Source organism: Stegostoma tigrinum, chromosome 27 (assembly GCF_030684315.1).
Source record: "Stegostoma tigrinum isolate sSteTig4 chromosome 27, sSteTig4.hap1, whole genome shotgun sequence".
NCBI classification, from domain to species: Eukaryota; Metazoa; Chordata; class Chondrichthyes; order Orectolobiformes; family Stegostomatidae; genus Stegostoma; species Stegostoma tigrinum.
This window is the reverse complement of record NC_081380.1, coordinates 47,246,071-47,268,448: the sequence shown is the minus strand read 5'-3', so window position 1 is coordinate 47,268,448 and position 22,378 is coordinate 47,246,071. Positions and strand designations below refer to the sequence as shown.

The 22,378-nt window shown below is 43.9% G+C and overlaps 1 protein-coding gene across 1 annotated transcript in view; it reads right to left on the bottom strand.

Moving 5' to 3' along the window:
- The window catches only part of pigs (phosphatidylinositol glycan anchor biosynthesis, class S), a 62,468-nt gene that overhangs the window by 4,917 nt on the left and 35,173 nt on the right, over nucleotides 1–22,378 (bottom strand). The window contains exons 7-8 of the mRNA XM_059655454.1: nucleotides 20,715–20,829; nucleotides 13,368–13,513 (exon numbers count right to left, since the gene is read on the bottom strand). Coding sequence (XP_059511437.1) covers nucleotides 13,368–13,513; nucleotides 20,715–20,829 — 261 coding nt within the window. The remainder of the gene's footprint in view (nucleotides 1–13,367; nucleotides 13,514–20,714; nucleotides 20,830–22,378) is intronic.

The window sequence follows — 22,378 nt, the reverse complement described above, 5'->3', positions numbered from 1 at the left end:
CCAGATTTATTGCCTGTCCCTGACTGAACTGTCCGTCAAAAGGGGTACACTGGCACCTTGACTTAACATTTCAGCTGAAAGGCAGCATTTTTAACAATGCAGCACTGGAAGTATCTTCCTGAATTTCAGCTTCAAGTCTCAGAAAAGAATATGAACCTAAGCCTTCTGATTCAGAGTTAAGAGTGTTCCCAGTGAGACAGGGCAGGCAAGAAAGGTTACATTATTCATATACCACAGAAAAGGAAAACAAACTGCATACATTAATGCCTGCTAATTTGATAATAGCATGCAGGTGATAAATGGACCAATTGAAGGATTCTTCCTCCATGATCTGCTATGCTCTACTACAATAACAAGGTGTGGAGCTGGACGAACACAGGAGACCAAGCAGCATCAGAGGAGCAGGAAAGCTGACGTTTCGGGCCTAGACCTAGGCCCAAAACGTCAGCTTTCCTGCTCCTCCGATGCTGCTTGGCCTGCTGTGTTCGTCCAGCTCTACACATTGTTATCTCAGATTCTCCAGCATCTGCAGTTCCTACAATATGCTGTACTGCAAGTATGTTTGTCATGTTTTGCTGAGATCACATCACCTTGCTGTGCACTATCAAGGGGCGAATCAATCAAAACTTTCAGTGAACACTGGAGATATCAAGACCATATTTTTGATAAATGTTACTCCTTCATTTGCTTATCACTAACTTCATTGCCTTATTCCGGCCAACATTTAAACCTCAAATAACAGCCCTTCAATAAATTACCTGGCCATTTCATACTGCTACTCAGGAATTTACTGCACACAAACAAGCCATCACACCTCCGATAACATTGACGATACTTTTTGAAAAGTATACTTAGCCAGCTGTGAAGTACTTTGGGATGCTCTGAGATCATGAAAGGCACAGTATAAATAAAATTCTTCTCTTAAAGTCTTTGCTGATCAGTTTGAACCATGTGGAGCAAAACCTCAGCAATTAATTCATGCCTGAATTGAGCATTAACTGCTTCATTCTGTCTGCCAGTAGAAATGTTGAAGCATTAATCAAAGATTAGCAGAACCTGGGGACATGGTATGATAATAAGGGGTGTCCCTTTATTTTTCCTCTCAAAATCATGTATCTTTGAAATACACATTTCCCATACAGTGGTGAAGACACTGTGTCATTGCATCACCAACTTCCACTTGATCCATCTAATCTCTTGGAGTGATTTCAATCAGTTGAGAGAGTGTTAGAGGGAAATTTTCCAGAGAATATCATTTCCTCGAGCCTGTATGATGCAAGTGGTTGTGGGGGTGGAGAGTGTCTAGTTAAAGTGCTCCAACCATCAGGAATGGGGGACAAGCTTGATGCAATAGGGTGCCTTTCCCTGCTCATCATTTTTAAATGTTTTTACAGCATGAAATACAAGGTAAAACTGGCAATCAAGCAATGATAGCAACACTGTTGCTGCAACATAGGAAGCAGGTTCAGCACAAACAGGAAGCCTCAAAATTTGTAACACATTATGGAATGTCAAACCATCAAGTTGGAGAAACACACGTTTAATTTCCTTAGCTTCAGATTTATCTTCAAAAGGTTTCTGGAAGCCTTGTAAAACTTTCTGATGTTATGGCAACAGTGCTGTGGTGGTTCACAGGCTACATGGTAAATTAATAACGAGCCACCACATTAGGTTAACCAGGAATCATATTTCAAACCTAATTTCTAGAATTACAAGCGCCGGAGTGATTTCGCAAATTTTTTTCCAATAAGGCCGTGTAGCTCAGTACGTATAATCACTTGCATTATTTTTGCTTTATCGTACTAGGACTGGTTTGTATGCTTAGCCACAATAGCCTGCAGTTGTCCTTCCAAGTTCCGCAGTCAAGGAGTTCAGAAAGGCTTAATCTGGATTAAAGTAGCAATGGTCTTCTGTTTGATCCCCTAGGCTTTTCATGATTATCTAAGTAAGGCTCGAGCTAATTTCTAAGGAACTAGAGTAGTCCGCAATGATCAAGTGAAGAAAAAAAATGCCTGTGTTAACACAAAGGGATACTGTAGTTTTGACGTCTTGACAGATTGTGACTACAAAAAATGCAATGAGTGTTGTTTTCAGCAAAGCAAGGATTCTTTTCACTGTGCTGAAATTAAAATTGAATAGTGTAATAATTGATGAAAAACAAGGGTCACTGTAAGACAGAGCCAGAGAAGGAATATGACACACATACAGACACAAAAACACAATGGAAAAGAATAGATTTAGGCAAAGAGTTAACAGTAAATTGATTCCTTGCATTTTTTTTGGAAATAAAATAGAATGTTTTGTCATTCGTGATATCAGTATGAACTCTGTAAAACTACTGTTATAAATCCAGTCATGTTCAGTATGTTACAGCGAATACTGGACACAATAAATCACCACAGACTTATGAAATCTGCCTACATGGAAATCCTCTTTAGGAAAACAGGAAATTAAATATCATGCTATTTTCAGTAGTGATGCACAGAGCCAAGCACCAAGGAGTGGTTGAGAAGCTATGTTGCTATGGATACTGTTGCTAGAATGACGGGCAACAGATGTCGCTATGGATGTCACCTTGAGGCTGATGTCTATAAAATTAGGGCTGCAGTGAACTCCTTGAGACTAATGCATTCCTTTGGAGGCACAGTCTTGCATATTACACATTGCCACACCTTCACGTTGATGTCCTGGGTACCAATGCCAAGAATGCTGCAGGAAAGAGATAGCTTCGAATGATAGCAACTCTTTAAAGGATAACGATTGCAACGAAAGCTACGTGAACAGCTAACTCATTCAACATCAAAAGGCTCCGGCAGACTGGATAAGTAGCAAATGTAACCCACTATTTAAGTCAGGAGATGGTGGGAGTGGAATGGAGAACTGCACACGTATGGGCTTCAGAGAAGGTGATGGCCTAGTGGTATGATCACGGGACTATTAATCCAGCTATTCTGGTAATGTTCTGGGGACCTAGGTTTGAATCCTGCTATGGCAGATGGTGGAATTTGAATGTGACAAATATTTGGAATTTACAACCCAACAATGACCATGAAACCATTGCTGATTGTCAGGAAAAACTCATCATGTTCACTATTGTCTTTTAGGGAAGGAATCTGTTGCTCTTACCTGGTCTGGTTTACATGTGACTCCAGATGACAGCAATGTGGTTGAAACTTAACTGGGCAATTAGGGATGGGCAATGAACACTGACCTGGCCTGTGGCAAACTCATACCATGAATGAATAAAAATTTATTATAAAGGATGTGATAAATTGACACAGAAAATATTGATATGATTGGGCACAGTCCACGTGGATTTGAGAAGGAAATCATGTTTACACACTTCGAGGTGTTTGTGGATTTTATTTCAGCACAGATAAAGGAGAACTAGTTGATGTGATGTAATTTGATTTTCAGAAGGCTTTTGAAAAGACACTGGGGAGGTTAGCAAATAAGACTAGAACATGGGGGCTATTACTAATGGGGTACCGCAAAGGTCAGTGTTGTTCGCAGTCTACACAAATGGTAAGAATTTGGGGGCTAAAGGTAAAATTCCAAACTTATTGATGACACAAAACTAGGTGAAAATGTAAATTATTACATAAGGAGGCTTCAGAGGAACCAAGACTTCAATGCCCTTATTCATACTCACTGAAAGCCAACATGCAGGCACAGCAACCAATTAAGGAGGCAAACAACACATTCATCACACATGGGTTTGAATACCAAAGTGAAGATGTCTTGCTGAGATCGCACATGCAGTACTCCAATTTTGGTCTCCTGACCTAAGGAAAGATCCTTTCCGCAGAGGAAGTGCATCAGAAGTCACCAAATTAATCCCTAGCATTGTCTTAGGAACAGAGACTAAGAAAACCAAGTCTACATTATTCAGAGTTTTGAAGAAGGAGAGAGAGAGATCCTTTTGAAAGTTACAAAGTTCTACCAAGGCATGACAAGGTGGATATCAATAGAATGTTACTGCTGGCTGGTGAGTACATAACCAGGAGATATTTACTCAAAATAAGGGACTGGCCATTTTGATTTCAGATGTGGAGGAATTTCCTTACTCAGAGGACGGTCACAATCTTTGGAATTCTCTACCCAGTGTACTGTGGAAGTAAAATCATTAAGTATTTTCTAAATAGAAGTTACTAGATTTATGAAGACTAATGACATCAATGGTAATGGAAATGATATGGGAAATTGGCCTGGTCAATGATGATCAAACATTTTCTAATTAAATAGTGAAACAAGCTCAACAAGCTGAATGGCCCACTCTCATACCTTTGTGACTTAAAGCAAAAAACTCACAGGGCAGTCTGCAATCAATTTCTCAGAGAATATTGGCAGAAGTCCACAAATGGGGCAGTTAGCAAAACAGGCAACTACACACCAGAAATTCCCAGGATCCATCCTAAACTGCAATAAAGAGGTGGGGAAGACTGGTTATCGCAGTTCCAGGCTACAGGCAAGTGGGAATCAGCCAGGGTTTCTATTAAATACTTACTGATGTCAGCTGACAAGCATATTGTTGTGGACAAGACAGAACAGAACAAAATTGGGCCTTGGTTGTGATGACTTTCAAGGTCAAATAATCTGTTGACATTAAGACTTGTTGGATGAACAACCGGGACTGTAGACCAACTAACATCTATGAAGCTTCCCCACTCCCCCAACACAATTCTTAGTGATGCCTTCTCTATGATGATGCTGCACTTTAAAACAAATTGCTGGAATTCATTCTCGGCATAGGTCAGCAATGATCTCATTGAATGGTGGCACAGGATGAAGGGGGTGAATGGCCTACTCCCAACCCTATTTTCCTATGTTCCATTGTGGGTGGCACTAACAATATTGCCTTGGTCAAGCTGTGGGGAAGGATCGCTGGATTCATCAGGCGTGTGTGTCTATGCCTATGTCTCTTTTTGTGCACACATGTGCTAAGGACAGTTTTGGCCAGATACTGTCTGTTGATAGGTTTTTCACTCAAGATTAATTATATAGGTCAGAAGCATTCAGTGGCAACTACTCTCTCATTCACCCCAGGTAGATGGATAGCCTATGCAGGGAGAGAAAAGTTGAAGACTCTAAAAGGACAGCATAGCACTCACTATGTGCACAAGCAACAAAAAAATTGGAAGGGAGCCAGCTACTTTCACTCACCATTAGCCTATAAGCTGCCATCTTTAATATCTGAACAAATAGTGTGCTAATTATCCTGTGTCAGCAATAAGAACCGTAAAAGGGCTTTGAAAGAAAACTGGAGAATCAGAAGAACTTGGGAAGAGCAAAAGACATTTCATTGAATGCTGTGGGCTGGTGCTATTGAACTGTGTTCCCCTAATATTTTTTCTCCTTTTGTAACCTCTGTGTTGTTTCCTTTGTCCAAATAAATTTGCATATGTGTGCAGGGGTTTAAGAAGGAACAGAATTTAAATTAGAGAATTAATTAGTTTTAAACAGTCATATTTGTTTGCTCGTGGTCAGAACTGTAACAAACGGTCGTGCCTTTAGGTACAGGAGTCTGGACACTGTTTTCTATTAACCCGAGTTAATCAGACTGGTAAATCGGTGACATTGAGGAATATGATTAAATCTTTAACTTTTGTGATCATTCTGAATGTAGTGGGATTCAAATATCAAGCACTTTCTTACGTAGATTGCAGTTCCTATTGTCTCTGTGTTAGAAAGAAACATGGGTGAGAAGAGAAGGTGGAGTATAAACTTAAGGAAACATCAATCATTTCCTCTCAGACAGATTTCCAAACTACATTCCAAAATTTATCATTTACTCTGAAACTACATTACTCAGAGCGTCCCTTAATACTTCGCTAAAACACTGAAAATATTACCTTGAACTGCCATTCAAAAAAATGATTTCCCTCTCATGCTGTTGTCATGCCTCCCTGAAGTAGAGTGCTGGAAATCAAGCCAGGCTATTTCCAGGCGCCTCACAAAAATGAAAGATTTTATAAAAATACACAGAGTTCCTCAAATTACCTGTCTTTTAGACCCAGGTTGAAGAAAGCACAGACAAGGATTCAATGCCCAGCAAGAATGACTATTTATAACAAATTAACAGATTCTAACTACAGGTAAACAATTATGAACTGTCAGTGATTAACACTACTTAGTTAAAGCTCAATCCCCCTGATTAAACTTTCCCCTACAAATATATGCACACAGACACAGACAAGAAATATAGGTGTTATGGGCGAATGGGAAGTCAGTTCAATGGTCTCTGGTCACGGGGTCACAGAGATGATCCTCTAGATGGCAGACAGTCAGAGAAACATACAGCACAGTAACAGACCCTTCAGTCCAATTCGTCCAAGCTGACCAGATATCCTAGATAAATGTAATCCCATTTGCCAGCATTTGGCCCATTTACCTCTAAACACTTCTATTCATGTACCCATCCAGATGTCTTTTAAATGTTGTAATTGTATCAGGCTCCACCACTTCTGCTGGCAACTTAGCCAATTTACGGACCTCCGTCTGGGTGAAAAAGTTGCTTCTTAGGTCCCTTTTAAATCTTACTGCTCAACTTAAACCTCTGCCTTCCAGTTTTGGACTCTCCCAACCCAAGGAAAAGACCTTGGCTGCCTACACTATCTATGCCCTCACAATTTAGTAAACCTCAGTAAGGTCACCCCTCAGCCTCCAATGGTCCAGGGAAAAGGGTCTATTCAGCCTCTCCCTACAGCTCAAATCCTCCAACCCTGGCAACATCCTTGTAAATCTTTTCAGAACTCTTTCAAGTTTTACAACATGTAGTACTTCAAAAGTGGCCGAACCAATGTCCTGTACAGCAGCAACATGACATCCCAACTCCCATACTCAATGCACTGACCAATAAAAGCAAGGATACTAAAAGCTTTCTTCACTGTCCTATCTACCTGCAACCCCACTTTCAAGCAACTATGAATCTACGCTCCAAGATCTCTTTGTTCAGTAACACTCACCAGGACCTTTCCATTAAGTATATAAGTCTTCCCAAAATACAGCACCTCACATTTATCTAAATTAAACTCAATCTGCCAGTCCTTGGCCCATTGGCCCATCTGATCAAGATCCCGCTGTACTCTGACATAAACTTCTTTGGAAATCCATTACACCTCCACTTTTGGTGTCATCTGCAAACTTACTAACCATGCCTCCCATGTTCACATCCAAATCGTTCAAAAAAATTATGAAAAGCAGCGAACCCAGCACTAATCCTTGAGACACACCACTGGTCACAGGCGTCCAGTCTGAAAATGCAATCCTCCTCCACCACCCTCTGTATTCTTCCTTCGAGCCAGTTCTGTATCCAAATGGCTAGCTCACACTGTATTCCATGTGATCTAATCTTGCGAATGAGTTTACCATAAGGAACCTTGATGAACACCTTACTGAAGTCTATATGGATCACATCCACTGCTCTGCCCTCATCAATACTCTTCATTACTTCAAAAAAACTCCATCAAGTTAGTAAGACATGATTTCCCATTCACAAAGCCATGGTGACCATCCCTAATGAGTCTTTACTTTCCAAATATATATAATTCCTGTCCCTCAGGATCCCAACAATTTGCAATTCCACCAATGTCAGGCTCACGAGTCTATAGTTCTCTGTTTTTCCTTGTCACCTTTCTTAAATAGTGACACGACATTAGCCAACCTCCAGCCTTCCGGCACTCATCTGTGGCTATCAATGATACAAGTATATCAGAAAAGGCCCAGCAATCACTTCCATAGCCTCCCACAGAGTTCTAGGGTAGACCTGATCAGGTCCTGCGATTTATCCACCCTTATACACTTTAAGTCACCCCGCACCACCTCCTCTGTAATGCGGACATTTTTCAAGATGTCACTATTTATTTCCCCATATTTTATATCTTCCACATCCTTCTCCAACAGTAAACACTGATGCAAAATACTCATTTAGTACCTCCTCCATCTCCTGCGGTTCCACACATAGGCGGCCTTGCTGATCTTTAAGGAGCCCCGCTCTCTCTTTTGTCCTTAATGCATTTATAAAATCCCTTTGAATTCTCCTTAACCCTATTTGCCAAAACTATATCATGTTCTCTTTTTGCCCTGCTGATATCCCTCAAGTATACTTCTCCTGACTTTTGGCTTTATTCTCTTCTAAGGATTCATTTGATCTCTGCCGTCTATACCTAATATATGCTTTGTTCTTTTTCTTGACCAAAACCTCAATTTCTCTAGTTACATAGAAAAGTACAGCACAGTACACGGCCTTTGGCCCACAATGTTGCACCATGGAATAATCTTAATCCAAAAATAAAATAACCTAACCTACGTTCCCCTCAATTCACCTCATGTGCATGTCCAGCAGTCGCTTAAATGTCACTAATGACTCTGCTTCCACGACTACAACTGGCAAACTATTCCATGCGCTCACAACTCTCTGGGTAAAGAACCTCCCTCTGACGTCTTCTCTATACCTTCCTCCTAACACCTTAAAACTACGACCCCTCGTGGCAGTCAATCCTGCCCTGGGGAAAAGTCTCTGGCTATCGACTCTGTCCATACTTCTCATTACCTTGTACACCTCGATCAGGTCACGTCTCTTCCTCCTTCTCTCCAGAGAGAAAAGTTCGAGCTCAGTCAACCTCTCCTCATTAGACAAGCCCTCCAGTCCAGGCAGCATCCTGGTAAACCTCCTTTGCACCCTCTCCAAAGCCTCCACATCTTTCCTATAATAGGGCAACCAGAACTGGACACAATATTCCAAGTGTGGTCTCACCAGGGTTTGGTAGAGCTGCAGTATAACCTCGTGGCTCTTAAACTCGATCCCCCTGTTAATGAAAGCCAAAACACCATATGCTTTCTTAACAACCTTATCCACCTGGGTGGCAACTTTCAGGGAACTATGCGCTTGAACATCAAGATCCCGCTGTTCCTCCACCCTGCCGAGAATCCTGCCTTTAATCTTATATTCAGCATTTAAGCTCGACCTTCCAAAATGCATCACTTCGCATTTATCCAGGTTGAACTCCATCTGCCATTTCTCAGCCCAGCACTGCATTCTGTCAATGTCTCGCTGAAGCCTGCAATAGCCCTCGATACTATCAATGGCACCTCCAACCTTTGTAAGATCAGCAAACATACTAACCACCCCTCAACCTCCTCATCTAAGTCATTTATAAAAACTACGAAGAGCAGAGCCCTACGGGACACCACTCAGCACTGTCCATGCAGAATACTTACCATCTACAACCACTCTCTGCCTCCTGTCAGCCAACCAATTCTGAATCCAGACAGCCAAATCACCCTGTATCCCATACCTCCTGACTTTATGAATGAGCCTGCCGTGGGGAACCTTATCAAATGCCTTGCTGAAGTCCATGTACACCACATCCACTGCTCGACCCTCGTCAACCTGTCTCATGACCTCCTCAAAGAACTCAGTAAGATTTGTGAGGCATGACCTGCCCCTCACAACGCCATGCTGACTCCCTTTAATCACGCTATGCTTTTCCAAATAGTCATAAATCCAATCAGAATTCTTTCCAAAACCTTGCTGACCACAGACGTAAGACTGACTGGTCTGTAATTTCCAGGGATTTCCCTATTCCCTTTCCTGAAAAGAGGAACAACATTTGCCTCCCTCCAATCTTCCGGTACGACTCCAGGGGAGAGTGAGGAAGCAAAGATCTTCGCCAGTGGCTTAGCGACCTCTTTTCTCGCTTCCCGAGCAACCTAGGATAAATCTGGTCTGGCCCTGGGGACTTATTAATCTTAACGTTCGCTAAAATTTCCAGCACATCAACTTCCTCAATCTCGAGCTGTTCAAGCCTGTTTTCCTGCTCCTCAAAGTTCTCATTCACAACAAGGTCCCTTTCCTTAGTGAAAACCAAAACAAGAAACTCATTTAGGGCTTCCCCTATCTGCTCAGACTCGACGCACAAGTTCCCTACGCTATCCCTGATCGGCCCTACCTTCTCCCTGATCATTCTCTTATTCCTCACGTATGAGTAAAATGCCTTCGGGTTCTCCCTAATCCTTCCTGCCAAGCCTTTTTCGTGCCGCCTCCTGGCCCTCCTCAGTCCACTTTTGAGCTCCTTCCGAGAAAGCCTGTAATCCTCTAAAGCTGTGCTAGACCCTTGCTTCCTCCGCCTTACGTAAGCTGCCTTTTTCTTTTTGACGAGAAGCACCTCTGTTCCCGTCATCGAAGGTTCCTTAGTCCTACCCCTTCTTACCTGTCTCACAGGAACAAATTTATGCATCACTCGCAACAACTGCTCCTTAAACAGTCTCCACATGTCTGTTGTGCCCTTTCTGTGGAACAATTGCTCCCAATCTGTACTTCCCAACTCCTGCCTGATAGCGTCATAGTTTCCTTTTCCCCAGTTAAATATCTTCCCCTGGTAACTGCTCCTTTCCCTTTCCATGGCTATGGTAAATGTGAGGCTGTTGTGGTCACTGTCGCCAAACTGTTCTCCCACGGTGACATCTGACACCTGTCCTGGCTCATCGCCGAGCACCAAATCCAAAATGGCCTCCCCCCTCGTCGCCTGTCCACATACTGAGTAAGGAATCCCTCCTGAACACACCTGACAAAAACGGTTCCATCCAAACCATCTGCACTAAGGAGGTTCCAATCTATGTTGGGAAAGTTGAAGTCACCCATAACAACAACCCTGATACGTTTGCACTTTTCAACAATCTGCCGGCCAATGAGTTCTTTGATCTCCCAACTGCTATTTGGGGGTCTGTAGAAAACCCCCAATGAGGTGACTGCTCCCTTGCTGTTCCTAACTTCCACCCAAACTGACTCAGTCGACAAACCTTCCTTGGCAACCTCAGTAGACAAGTCCTCATCAAAACTTCTTTCAGCCGCCGTTATACTGTTCTTGACTAACAAAGCCACACCTCCCCCTCTTTTACCACCTTCCCTGACCTTAATGAAAGATCTAAACCCTGGAACCTGCAACATCCATTCCTGACCCTGCTCTATCCATGTCTCTGAAATGGTCACAACATCGAAGTCCCAGGTACCTATCCAAGCTGCAAGCTCACCTACCTTATTCCGGATACTCCCGGCATTAAAGTCGACACACTTCAACCCAGCTTGCTGTCTGCCAGCACACTCCTGTGACAGAGAGGTCCTGTCCATGTCCTCCCTACTCTCATCCTCCTGTGTACTAGGACTACACCTCAGTTTCCATCCCCCTTCTGAGCTAGTTTAAATCCACCCAAATAGCATTAGCAAATTTCCCACCCAGGATATTAGTGCCCCTCTGGTTCAAGTGGAGACCGTCCTGTTTGTAGAGGTCCCACCTTCCCCAGAATGAGCCCCAATTGTCCATGTACCTGAAGCCCTCCCTCCTGCACCATCCCTGCAGCCATGTGTTCAGCTGAAATCTCTCCCTGCTCTTTGCCTCACTATCACGTGGCACGGGTAACAAACCAGAGATAACCACTCTGTTTGTTCTAGCTCTCAGCTTCCACCCTAGCTCCCTGAAATCCTGCCTGACATCCCTATCCCTCTTTCTATCTATGTCGTTGGTGCCTATGTGGACTATGACTTGGGGCTCGTCACCCTCTCCCTTCAGGACCCCAAAGACACGATCCGAGACATCACGGACCCTGGCACCTGGGAGGCAACACACCAACCGTGAGTCTCTTTCGTTCCCAGCAAACCTTCTATCAGTCCCTCTAACTATTGAGTGTCCAATGACCATCACTCCCTTCCTATCCCCCCTTCCCTTCTGTGCAAGAGGGACAGATTCTGTGCCAGAGACCTGCACCCTACTGCATGCCCCTGCTAAGTCGTCCCCCCGAACTGTATCCAAAACGGTATACTTGTTTTTCAGGGGAACGATCACAGGGGATCCCTGCACTGACTGCTTTTTCCCCTTTCTAACTGTTACCGAGCTTTCTTCACGCTTAGGAGTAACTACTCCCCTGTAACTCTTGTCTATCACTGACTCTGCCTCCCGAATGATCCAAAGTTCATCCAGCACCCGCTCCAGTTCCCTAACACGGTCTTGGAGGAGCAAGAGTTGGGTGCACTTCCTGCAGACGTATTTGGATGGGACACTAATGGCGTCCCTCACCTCATACATCATGCAGGAGTCATCCAGCATTTCCTACTGGCCTTGCCCTTCACCCTCACAGGAACATGCTATCCCTGGACTCTTGTCATCTCATTTCTGAAGGCTTCCTATTTTGCAGCCGTCCCTTTATCTTCAAACATCCTCGCTCAATCAACTTTTGAAAGTTCTTGCCTAATACCATCAAAATTTTGGCTTGTCAGGATTTGTTGCTCCTTCTTATTCCTTCTTCAGGCACTTTCACTTGCTTGCAGGAGGTATATAAAGCAGTTGGTTCACAGCTGCAAGTCTCCAACTTATTAGTTGAATAACCACAGGTTACAGCAAATGCTGACGAAAAATGAACATTTTCAGTTCATCTCTAACTTGCCATTTTCCACAGGTAAAGATTAAAGGGCAGTTATTAGGTGATATTGGCTTTAGAAAATATTTGACACTGATCAACTAAACTGATCCCTAGCTTCAAAGGGCTTACAGACATAAACTTAGGAGTGATTTAATTCGATGGGCTAAATACATCTGCGCAGACAGATGCCTTCAGCGTGACAGGTTAGGGACCATGAGAGGTTTTAAGCTCTCTGTTTGGATACATTACAGTACATTTTAGGGTTTTCCCTTGAATAGAGGCCAGGATGACTGCTGACTCTGGACTTACAGTAACAGTTCAAACAGAAACTAGACGATTATCTGGCTGCAACCAATATCCCTGGGTACAGAAAGCAGATAAGTTCGCACTTCACAACGGCAATATGCTGACACTATTGCATAACCCCACAAATCAGAGGAATTTTCCTCCCAAATTGACTGAAGGATTTTACACAATTTTTGGCTTCCCGTTTCATTTTAGCATTTTCTGCTGTGTTTTTTCATAAATTTTGCAGTTCTCTAACCCACTGTGCTTCAGAGCTAAGTAACTAAAACTGCCAAACTACTTTGAAAACAGGGATGTGAATTTATAATCTAGAGTGATACTCACACCGTGTGTTAGCAATGCCATCCATCCAATCTAACACTTGACTCAGGCCTATCTAACATTCACTTAATCTTCAAAACAGTCAGTCAATGCCCCAGGACAGTTTTTTTTGATATCCTAACCAATATTTCTCTCTAAGTTAACCACTATAAAACAAACTGTTTACTCGCCTCCTTACCATATGGTAGGAACTTGTGTGCACGATACGTGCTGCAATATGCTACATAAGAACAGTTATCACGTTTCAGAATATTTGTGAAACACTGGTTGGAATACAACTTGACAGACACTAGAATATTTTTCTTTCAAGGATATTCTGTCATTACCATGATTCCTCCCCAACGGGAGCTGTGGAAAGCGTTTGATTCAATGGGAGACCCATCCCGGTCACGGATATACAGTGGAGAATGAGAATACTCAGGAACGTAAAGAAGAAAATTTAAAACTGGATAGCTTGAAGCAACATTGGACCCTAGGAACAAAAAAAAGACAAAGTGAGCTTCATGCGAGTTTGGTAGATTTCCTGTCTTCACCATTGACTCTAGCCTTCCCTAAAAATATAGTGCACATCCCAGGCAAAATCCTCTTTCATTAATAATTTGTAGTTTCCTTTCCTTCAAAGCCACTACATTTTAATATTCAAAGCACATTCTTAGGCTTCTGGTGGATTTGGTTATATGCATCTCTCCATCTCAAAGAAAATTGGTTTCTATTCATTTTCCTCAGTCAGTAGGAAAGAATTTAAGAGGAAGAATCAAAGGGGAAGAAAGAAAGGGAAGGAATGGAAAGGAAGAAGGGAAGCAAACAGAAGGCAATTCTACATCCACAGTACCCAACAAAAAGTGCCATAGAAATAGTGGATGCGTTAGTGGCCATCTTCGAAGATCCCAGAGAGTCTGGAACAGTTCCTACAGATTGAAGGGTAGCTAGGGTAACCCTTCTGTTTAAGACGGGAGACAGGGAGAAAAGCCAGTCGTTATCGACCAGTTGGCCTGACATTAGTAGTGGTAAAATGCTAGAGGCCATTATAAAAGATTTAATAACTGAGCAGTTGGAAAACAGTGGCAGGATCAGACAGAGTCAGCATGGATTTGCAAACGGGAAGTCATGGTTGACAAATCTATTAGAATATTTTGAGGATTTAACTCAGAGTTGATGAAGGGGAGCCAGTGGATGTGGTTTATTGGACTTTCAGAAAGTTTTCAACAAAGTTGCAAGTAAGAGCTTAGTGTGTAAAACTAAAGAGCATGGGATTAGATTAGTCTATTGAGATGGATAGTGAATTGGTTGGCAGACAGGTAACAAATTGGGAATAAATCAGTCTTTTTCGGGGGCAGTCAATTTGGAAGAAATCAGCGCTAGGGCCACAACTACTCTCAATATATATTCATGGCTTAGATGGAGGAGCTAAATAATATCACCAAATTTGCAGAAGACATAAATCTGGGTGGGAGGGTGAACTGTGAGGAAGATGCAGAAATGTTTCAGTGTGATTTGAACAAGCTGAGATAATGGGCAGATGAAGCATAAAGTGGATAAGTGGGAGGTTATCCGGTTTGTTAGCAAAAACAGCAGAGCAGATTATCATCTGATTGGTTATAAAATAAGATAGGGGAATGTGCAACGAGGCCCGAGTGACCTTGTACACCAGTTGCTGAAGGTGAGCATGCAGTTGCAACAGGCAGTAAAGATGACAAATCACACACTGGTCTTCGTAGAAGAATGATTCGAGTATGGGGCAGGGATGTCTTGTAGCAATTATATAGGGACTTAGTGAGACCACAGCTGGAATACTGCATGCAATTTTGGTATAGTTATCTGAGAAAGGATATTCTTGCTTTAGAGGGAGTACAGTGAAAGTTTACCAGACTGATTCCTGGGATGGTGGGACTGATGTATGACAAGGAGTTGAATTGATTAGGATTATACTCATTAGGGATCAGAAGAATGAAGTGGGGGTGAAGGAAGTCTCATAGATACCTATAAAATTCTAACAAGATTTGACAGGATAGATGCAGGGAGGATGTTGCCAATGATGGAGGAATCCAGAGCCAAAGCCAGGGGCCACAGTCCAAGGAACACTGTAAACCATTAATAACTGAAGATGAAGAAATTTCTTCACCCAGAAGGCGATGAGTCTGTGGAATACACCATCTCAGAAAGCAGTTGCGGCCAAAACATTATGATTTCAAGAGGAGATAGTAAGAAATGCGGATGCTGGAGTCTGAGATAACAAAACATGGGGCTCGAGGAACGCTGCAGGCCAGGGAGCATCAGAGGAGTAGGAAAGCTGATGTTTCAGGTCGGGATCCTTCTTCATTTTCTGAAGAAGCGTCCCGACTGGAAACGTCAGTTTTCCTGCTCCTCTGATGCTGCCTGGCCTGCTGTGTCCCTCTAGCTCCACACTTTATTATCGATGATTTCAAGAGGAGTCAGATATAATACTTGGGATATATGAATCAAAGGATATGGGGTAAACCAGGAATAGTATCAGAGATAATGGGAACTGCAGATGCTGGAGATTCCAAGATAATAAAATGTGAGGCTGGATGAACACAGCAGGCCAAGCAGCATCTCAGGAGCACAAAAGCTGACGTTTCGGGCCTAGACCCTTCATCAGAGAGGGGGATGGGGGGAGGGAACTGGAATAAATAGGGAGAGAGGGGGAGGCGGACCGAAGATGGAGAGTAAAGAAGATAGGTGGAGAGAGTGTAGGTGGGGAGGTAGGGAGGGGATAGGTCAGTCCAGGGAAGACGGACAGGTCAAGGAGGTGGGATGAGGTTAGTAGGTAGCGGGGGGTGCGGCTTGGGGTGGGAGGAAGGGATGGGTGAGAGGAAGAACCGGTTAGGGAGGCAGAGACAGGTTGGACTGGTTTTGGGATGCAGTGGGTGGGGGGGAAGAGCTGGGCTGGTTGTGTGGTGCAGTGGGGGGAGGGGACGAACTGGGCTGGTTGAGGGATGCAGTAGGGGAAGGGGAGATTTTGAAACTGGTGAAGTCCACATTGATACCATATGGCTGCAGGGTTCCCAGGCGGAATATGAGTTGCTGTTCCTGCAACCTTCGGGTGGCATCATTGTGGCAGTGCAGGAGGCCCATGATGGACATGTCATCAAGAGAATGGGAGGGGGAGTGGAAATGGTTCCACTCCCAGGACAGGTACAGCATGGGGTTAGATACTCGGTTAAGCTACCTCTACACTGTCCACTTTATGAGAATTCAGTCCAGAATGAGTCATTCTCCACTTGTCTGTAGACTCAGATACAATGTCCCATTATTATCCCAACTCCAAAGTTCAGCATAGAGAATAACATATAGATCCAACTAGAAGATGACAGGATGTGCACACAAGTGGCACTTAGCAGCTTTGACCTCTGAATTTACACAAACACTGAAGCATGGTTTCAGGAATTAAATATTTCCCTACATGCGACAGTGATCACACCTGAAAGTGCATCATTGGCTACAAATCACTATGAAACATGCTAAGATTCTGAAATTGTAGAAGTTATACACATAAAAGTACAAATTCTCTTTTTCTTAAAACAAAAACACATTCTGGCTTGGATGAAAACTCCAGCAGCCAGTTTACTTTTGCAACGTTGCATAACGTAGTCTCAAGATTCCGAAGGTCGTGGTTTACACGTGATTCATTCTTTCCCAACTCCAATCAATTTATTAATGAGATAATAAAATGTGAGGCTGGACGAACACAGCAGGCCAAGCAGCATCTCAGGAGCACAAAAGCTGACGTTTCGGGCCTAGACCCTTCATCAGAGAGCTCTCTGATGAAGGGTCTAGGCCCGAAACGTCAGCTTTTGTGCTCCTGAGATGCTGCTTGGCCTGCTGTGTTCGTCCAGCCTCACATTTTATTATCTTGGAATCTCCAGCATCTGCAGTTCCCATTATCTCTCTCAATTTATTAATGAGCTTTGTCTGGCAGTGGAGTAATATCCACAAAGCCACCAGCAATAGTCAGATAGTAATTGTTGAACATTACACCAACATGCAAGCTTATTTGGAGGTGACTGCAGCACCAACAGCTTAAGCCATGATGTTCTTCTAGAGATTTAGAGCAGGTGAGAACAAAACTGGCAAATGTCAGTGGGCACATTGGCACAAAGATGAGAATGTGGGTTGTGAATGAAATTGAGACAGTCAATCTGGTGAAAGTCTATTATTCAAGAGAACGGTACCAAAGACAAACATTGGCAATTTGTGTTTGAATCAAAACATTTACTCTAATGGTGAGACAGAATTGTGGAATTTGAGTACCAGGACATTCCTCCCATCACAGCTGTGTCACCAGGTTCTATCCAGAGACTGAATTTAATTTTAAGGAATAAAAGAGCTGGGATAAAAAAAGCTCAGAAGGTCTGGTAGCATCTGAGAGGAGAGAAACAGAATACATGTTTACAGTCAAAATAAAGTGCTGCAGTACAGAAGAGTCATATTAAACTGAAACATGAACTTTGTTTCTCTCTCCATAGGCTATGCTAGACAAGCTGAAATTTTCCTGCTCTGTTTTTAGTTCAGACTGTAAGCAGCATTTTGTTTTTAGTTTCATAGATTTCACACAGCTTCCCCGTTTATCGGCCTGACTGTCCAACCTGAAACAGTGCCTGTCTGCATATTGAATAATGCAAGACATCATTACGAAGCATTTTTATTCACTCATGGGATGGAGGTATCTCTGGCTAGGTCAGCATTTACTGTTTATCCACGACTGCCTAGAAGGCAGTTAAGAGTCAACCACGTTGCTGTGGGTCTGGAGACACATGTAGGCCAGGCCAGCTATACACGACAGATTTCTTTCCCTGAAGGAGATTAGTGAATTCAGATGGGCATTTCGGACAATTAATAATGGTTTCATGATCATCATCAGACCCTTAATTCCAGCTTCTTTACTGAATTTAAATTCCACCATCTGCTGTGGCAGAATTTGAAACCAGGTTCCCCACCAGAACATTAGCTGCATTTCTGGATTAATAGTCTGTTGATAATATGACTAAGCCATTACCTGCTCTTTTGTATTTGATATTCACTGAAAGCTTCCAGCAGGGATGCACAGGACACTGACCAGAAGCTGCAGGCTTGTTTGATTGTCTCTTGAAAGACCATGGTCCCTGTAAACGGCTAACAAGCAGAGCCTGATCACTGAAATGAAAAGCCTCTGATGTGATTCGCTCGATATCCCACCAGGCACAAGACTAATCAACTGTGCTATTGATGCAATGGTAGTGTCCCTGTCTCTGGACCATTAGCCAAAGTCCAAGTCCCACGTCCTCCAGTATAACAACAGGTTGGTTAGAAAATTTTTAAAAATTCAATTAATTATGGAGTTATTTAATTGGGTGATTTTTGGAGGGTTTACAAAAAAAAGTTAGGTTCTGGTGCAGTGGGGAGTTGGCTTCTGGAGAGGGAAAGATTACAGAAGGAAGGTGCTTGTGCTAAATTGTAGATTTACAATGAAACTCTTGCAAGAGTTTCATAGATCGTAGATCATAGAATCCTTATAGTGTGGAAACAGGCCCTTCAGCCCAACAAGTCCACACCGACCCTCAGAGTACCCCACCCATGCCAATACTCTGGTAACCCACTTAATCTACACACCCCTGAACACGACGGGCAATTTAGCATGGCCAATCCACCTAGCCTGCACATCTTTGGGCTGTGGGAAGAAACTGAAGCACCCGGAGGAAACACAGGCAGAAATGGGGGAGAACTTGCAAACTCCACATAGTCGCCTGAGGGTGGAACTGAACCCAGATCCTTAACGCTGGGAGGCAGCAGTGCTAACCACTGAGCCACCATGCCACTGTTTGCGTCTGAAAGCCTTGAGTCACCTAAGTCAACAAGGGTATAGCGGTCTGTTAAAAACCCATGCATCTAATACCGTACAGAGGGTGCCTAGTGCTGGCTAAATCATGACCATTGTTTTGGAGACATTGATTTGTGGACCAAGATTTTGGTAGTATTTGAGAATTTGTTTGCCATATTCTGGATGTATTTTTCTTAGTTGTGATTTTTGACAAAGGTATAAAAGAAAATGGAGTCAAAGAGGTTGAACAGAGTTAGGTTGAATAACAGACACAATCTCTCTGAATGTCAGAATAAATTAGAGGGGCTGAACAGCCTTCTACTGAAGAGGAGAGGGCCTGATATGCCCAGCCTTGCCACCAGGGCAAAACACACAGTTAGCATATCCAAACTGGGGTTGGAATTACTGCATGTGGAATATGTTGCTCAAAGAGTTTTTTCTTCTCTTAAAACACAGCAGTTGCTTTAGATAAAATGCTTGACATGTATCCGGGCAGCAAAGACAGTTTACACAAGGGATGTGAACTCATTTATTCTGTGCAGGCTCTACATCTCCATTGAATTCAATTACACTAAATGTCATTCTGTACTAATTTACATAATTTGTTAACTCAGCTACAAATCAAGGCTGTGTGCCAGCAATACTGCTCTTATGTAACCAAGCTCAGAGTGTTTTCACCCTAGTTATCTCTCTTTCCCATTTCTATGTAAGCCACACAACATCTGTAACTCAGTTATATCATAGATTATAACCATTTTCATAAGGAGCAAGCAATCTGCTTCATGCTTCAACCTCAGAACCCAGTACAATCAGATAGGGAGGGTAAATGAGGAAAGTGCCCAAACCAGTCTAGGAGTCAGTGGCAATGACAAATACAAAAGGCACTACAGGAAGTGCCCTGCATAAATCCAACAACCCAAAATTTTGACCAATACGATGTTAGAAACTTCAGGTAGTGCTCACCAAGAAACCAGGAATTCCATTTTTCTAAGCAAATACTGAAAATCCTGCTGTTGCAGTTACAGCCCCTCCACAACAGCAGCCACGGCGGTGACAACACCAAGTGATTTCTGAAGCAGATGGCAACAATTCTTCCCTTTCACAACAAACAACCCAGTGATGCTAAGTAGTAAATCTCAGCAAATTACTGCTAGGTATCCCAGGTTGTGTTTTAGCCGTGATTCTGACACACTGATGCAACAGCTTCCAGGCAGCAAGGGCTGTTTCCCGACTCTCAGTGTGAGAGTGTTGCCACACACATAGATCAACAGGAGTCTTGTGACAGTCAAGAGACATAGCTGCCTGTCAAGAATTCTCATAGCAAGTTTCTCTATCTGGTAACTAACCAATAAAAATGATGACATAGAAATTTACATTCACTTTGAGAACAGGCACCAATCACTCACTCTACAGGGGTTGATGTTTGGTTTGATAAAACTCATGTCAGATGGAATTGACATACAACATAATACAGTGTTGGTTTGTACACTGATTTTTTCAGCCAATAAGAAATAAACAAAGTGAAAAGTGTAAATACTGGAAACCTGCAACCAAAACAACCAAAGCTGTGTATTAACAGCAGGTAAGTCACAGAGCCACAGACGCCATTTGGCTCACTGCCCCTGTACCAGCTCTCTGAAGGTGTGAAATAGTTCATCTCACTTCCTCAGCTCTTTCATCACAGTCCAGAAAAATGTTACTTTTCAAATAGTAATTCAATTCCCTTTTGAAAATTACCATCAAATCAGCTTCAACTGCCCTAACAGACAACGAGTTCCAGACTGACTTAATATGAGATGAGACTGATTACACAGTCAAAATGTGAACCATCGCTGTCATAGCTGAAGGTTCTTACCCAGTTTGGCTTCGACTGGATTGATCACATGGGGTAAGCTATCCTCATTTAAAGAAAAGCTTGATGAGGTCTTATTGTAGCGTGGTGTTACACCGAGAACTGCGTAGTACAGTATCTGTAAAGAGAGAGCTGAGGTTAGTCGTGAGTCTCAATCTCCTCAGCACAGACAGGGTTGGGAATGGCAGAGAATCAGTATTAAGGTCTTAGTCATGCTGCTAACCATCTGAAGTGCATTCAGCTAAACACTCCGAAAAATCACTGTGGTGTCGCTTAAAGATGCAAGCAGTATGTGGACAATTTCAGTAACCTTTTTACAGGTCCAAATCACACTTATGAAAGGATTTCCCAACCTTCACGGAGAAAGGCCACTTCCAATAGGTTTCACTAAGCTCTTCTACCTAATCCAGCAAGTCATGAAAAAGGAAAATGGAACGTCACCTTTATTGCAATACGATTAGAATATGAAACAAGGATGTCTCACAACGACTGCAAAGGGCCCTGGTGAAACTACATCTGGGCTACTGCAGACAGACAGTGTCTTTACTTAAGGAAGAATATACTTGCATTGAAAACACATACCCACACAAACACACACTATGTCACCGCTCTCTAACACGTAGATAGATACACACATATACACACACACACTCTCCCTCTGCTTCTCCCCCTCACTCACGACCCCCCTCCTTCTGCCCCCCTTCTTCTACCCCCCTCACTCACGACCCCTCTCCTTCTCCCCCACCTCCACTCACGTCCCCATCCTTCTGCCCGACCCTCACTCTCAGCCTCTATCCTTCTACCCCCCTCACTCATGCCCCCTCTCCTTCTCCCCCACCCCGACTCACAGCCTCTATCCTTCTACCTCCCCTCCTTCTCCCCCACCTCCACTCATGTCCCTCTCCTTCTCCCCCACCCTCACACACACCCACTCTCCTCTCCACCCCCTCACTCACGCCCCCTCTCCTTCTCCACCCCCCTCACTCACGCCCCCTCTCCTTCTCTACCCCCCTCACTCACGCCCCCTCTCCTTCTCTACCCCCCTCACTCACGCCCCCTCTCCTTCTACCCCCCTCCACTCACGACCCCTCTCCTTAGCAACCCTCCACTCACGCCCCCTCTCCTTCTCCCCCACCCTCACTCATACCCCGTCTCCTTCTCCCCCACCCTCACTCATACCCCGTCTCCTTCTCCACCCCCCTCACTCATGCCCCCCTCTCCTTCTCCACCCCCCTCACTCATGCCCCCCACTCCTTCTCCCCCCTTCCACTCACGCTCCCTCTCCTTCTCCCCCCTCACACACACCCCTCTCCTTCTCCCCCCTCAACTCACGCCCCCACTCTTTCTACACCCCTCCACTCACGCCCTCCCTTCTCCACCCCCCTCACCCACGCCCCCACTCCTTCTAACCCCACCCTCACTCACGCCCCCTCTCCTTCCCACCCCCTCACATCGCCTCTCCTTCACCCCCCGCTCCCTCACTCATGCAACCCCTCCTTCTCACACGCCCCTCCTCCTTCACCCCAACCTCTACCTCACTCTTCGCCCCTACTCCTTCTCACCCCCGCCACGCCCTCTCTCCTTCTCCCCCAACCCCCTCCTTCACCCCCAACTCCCCCCTCACACGCAACCCCACCTTCACCCCAACATCTCCCTCACTCACGCTC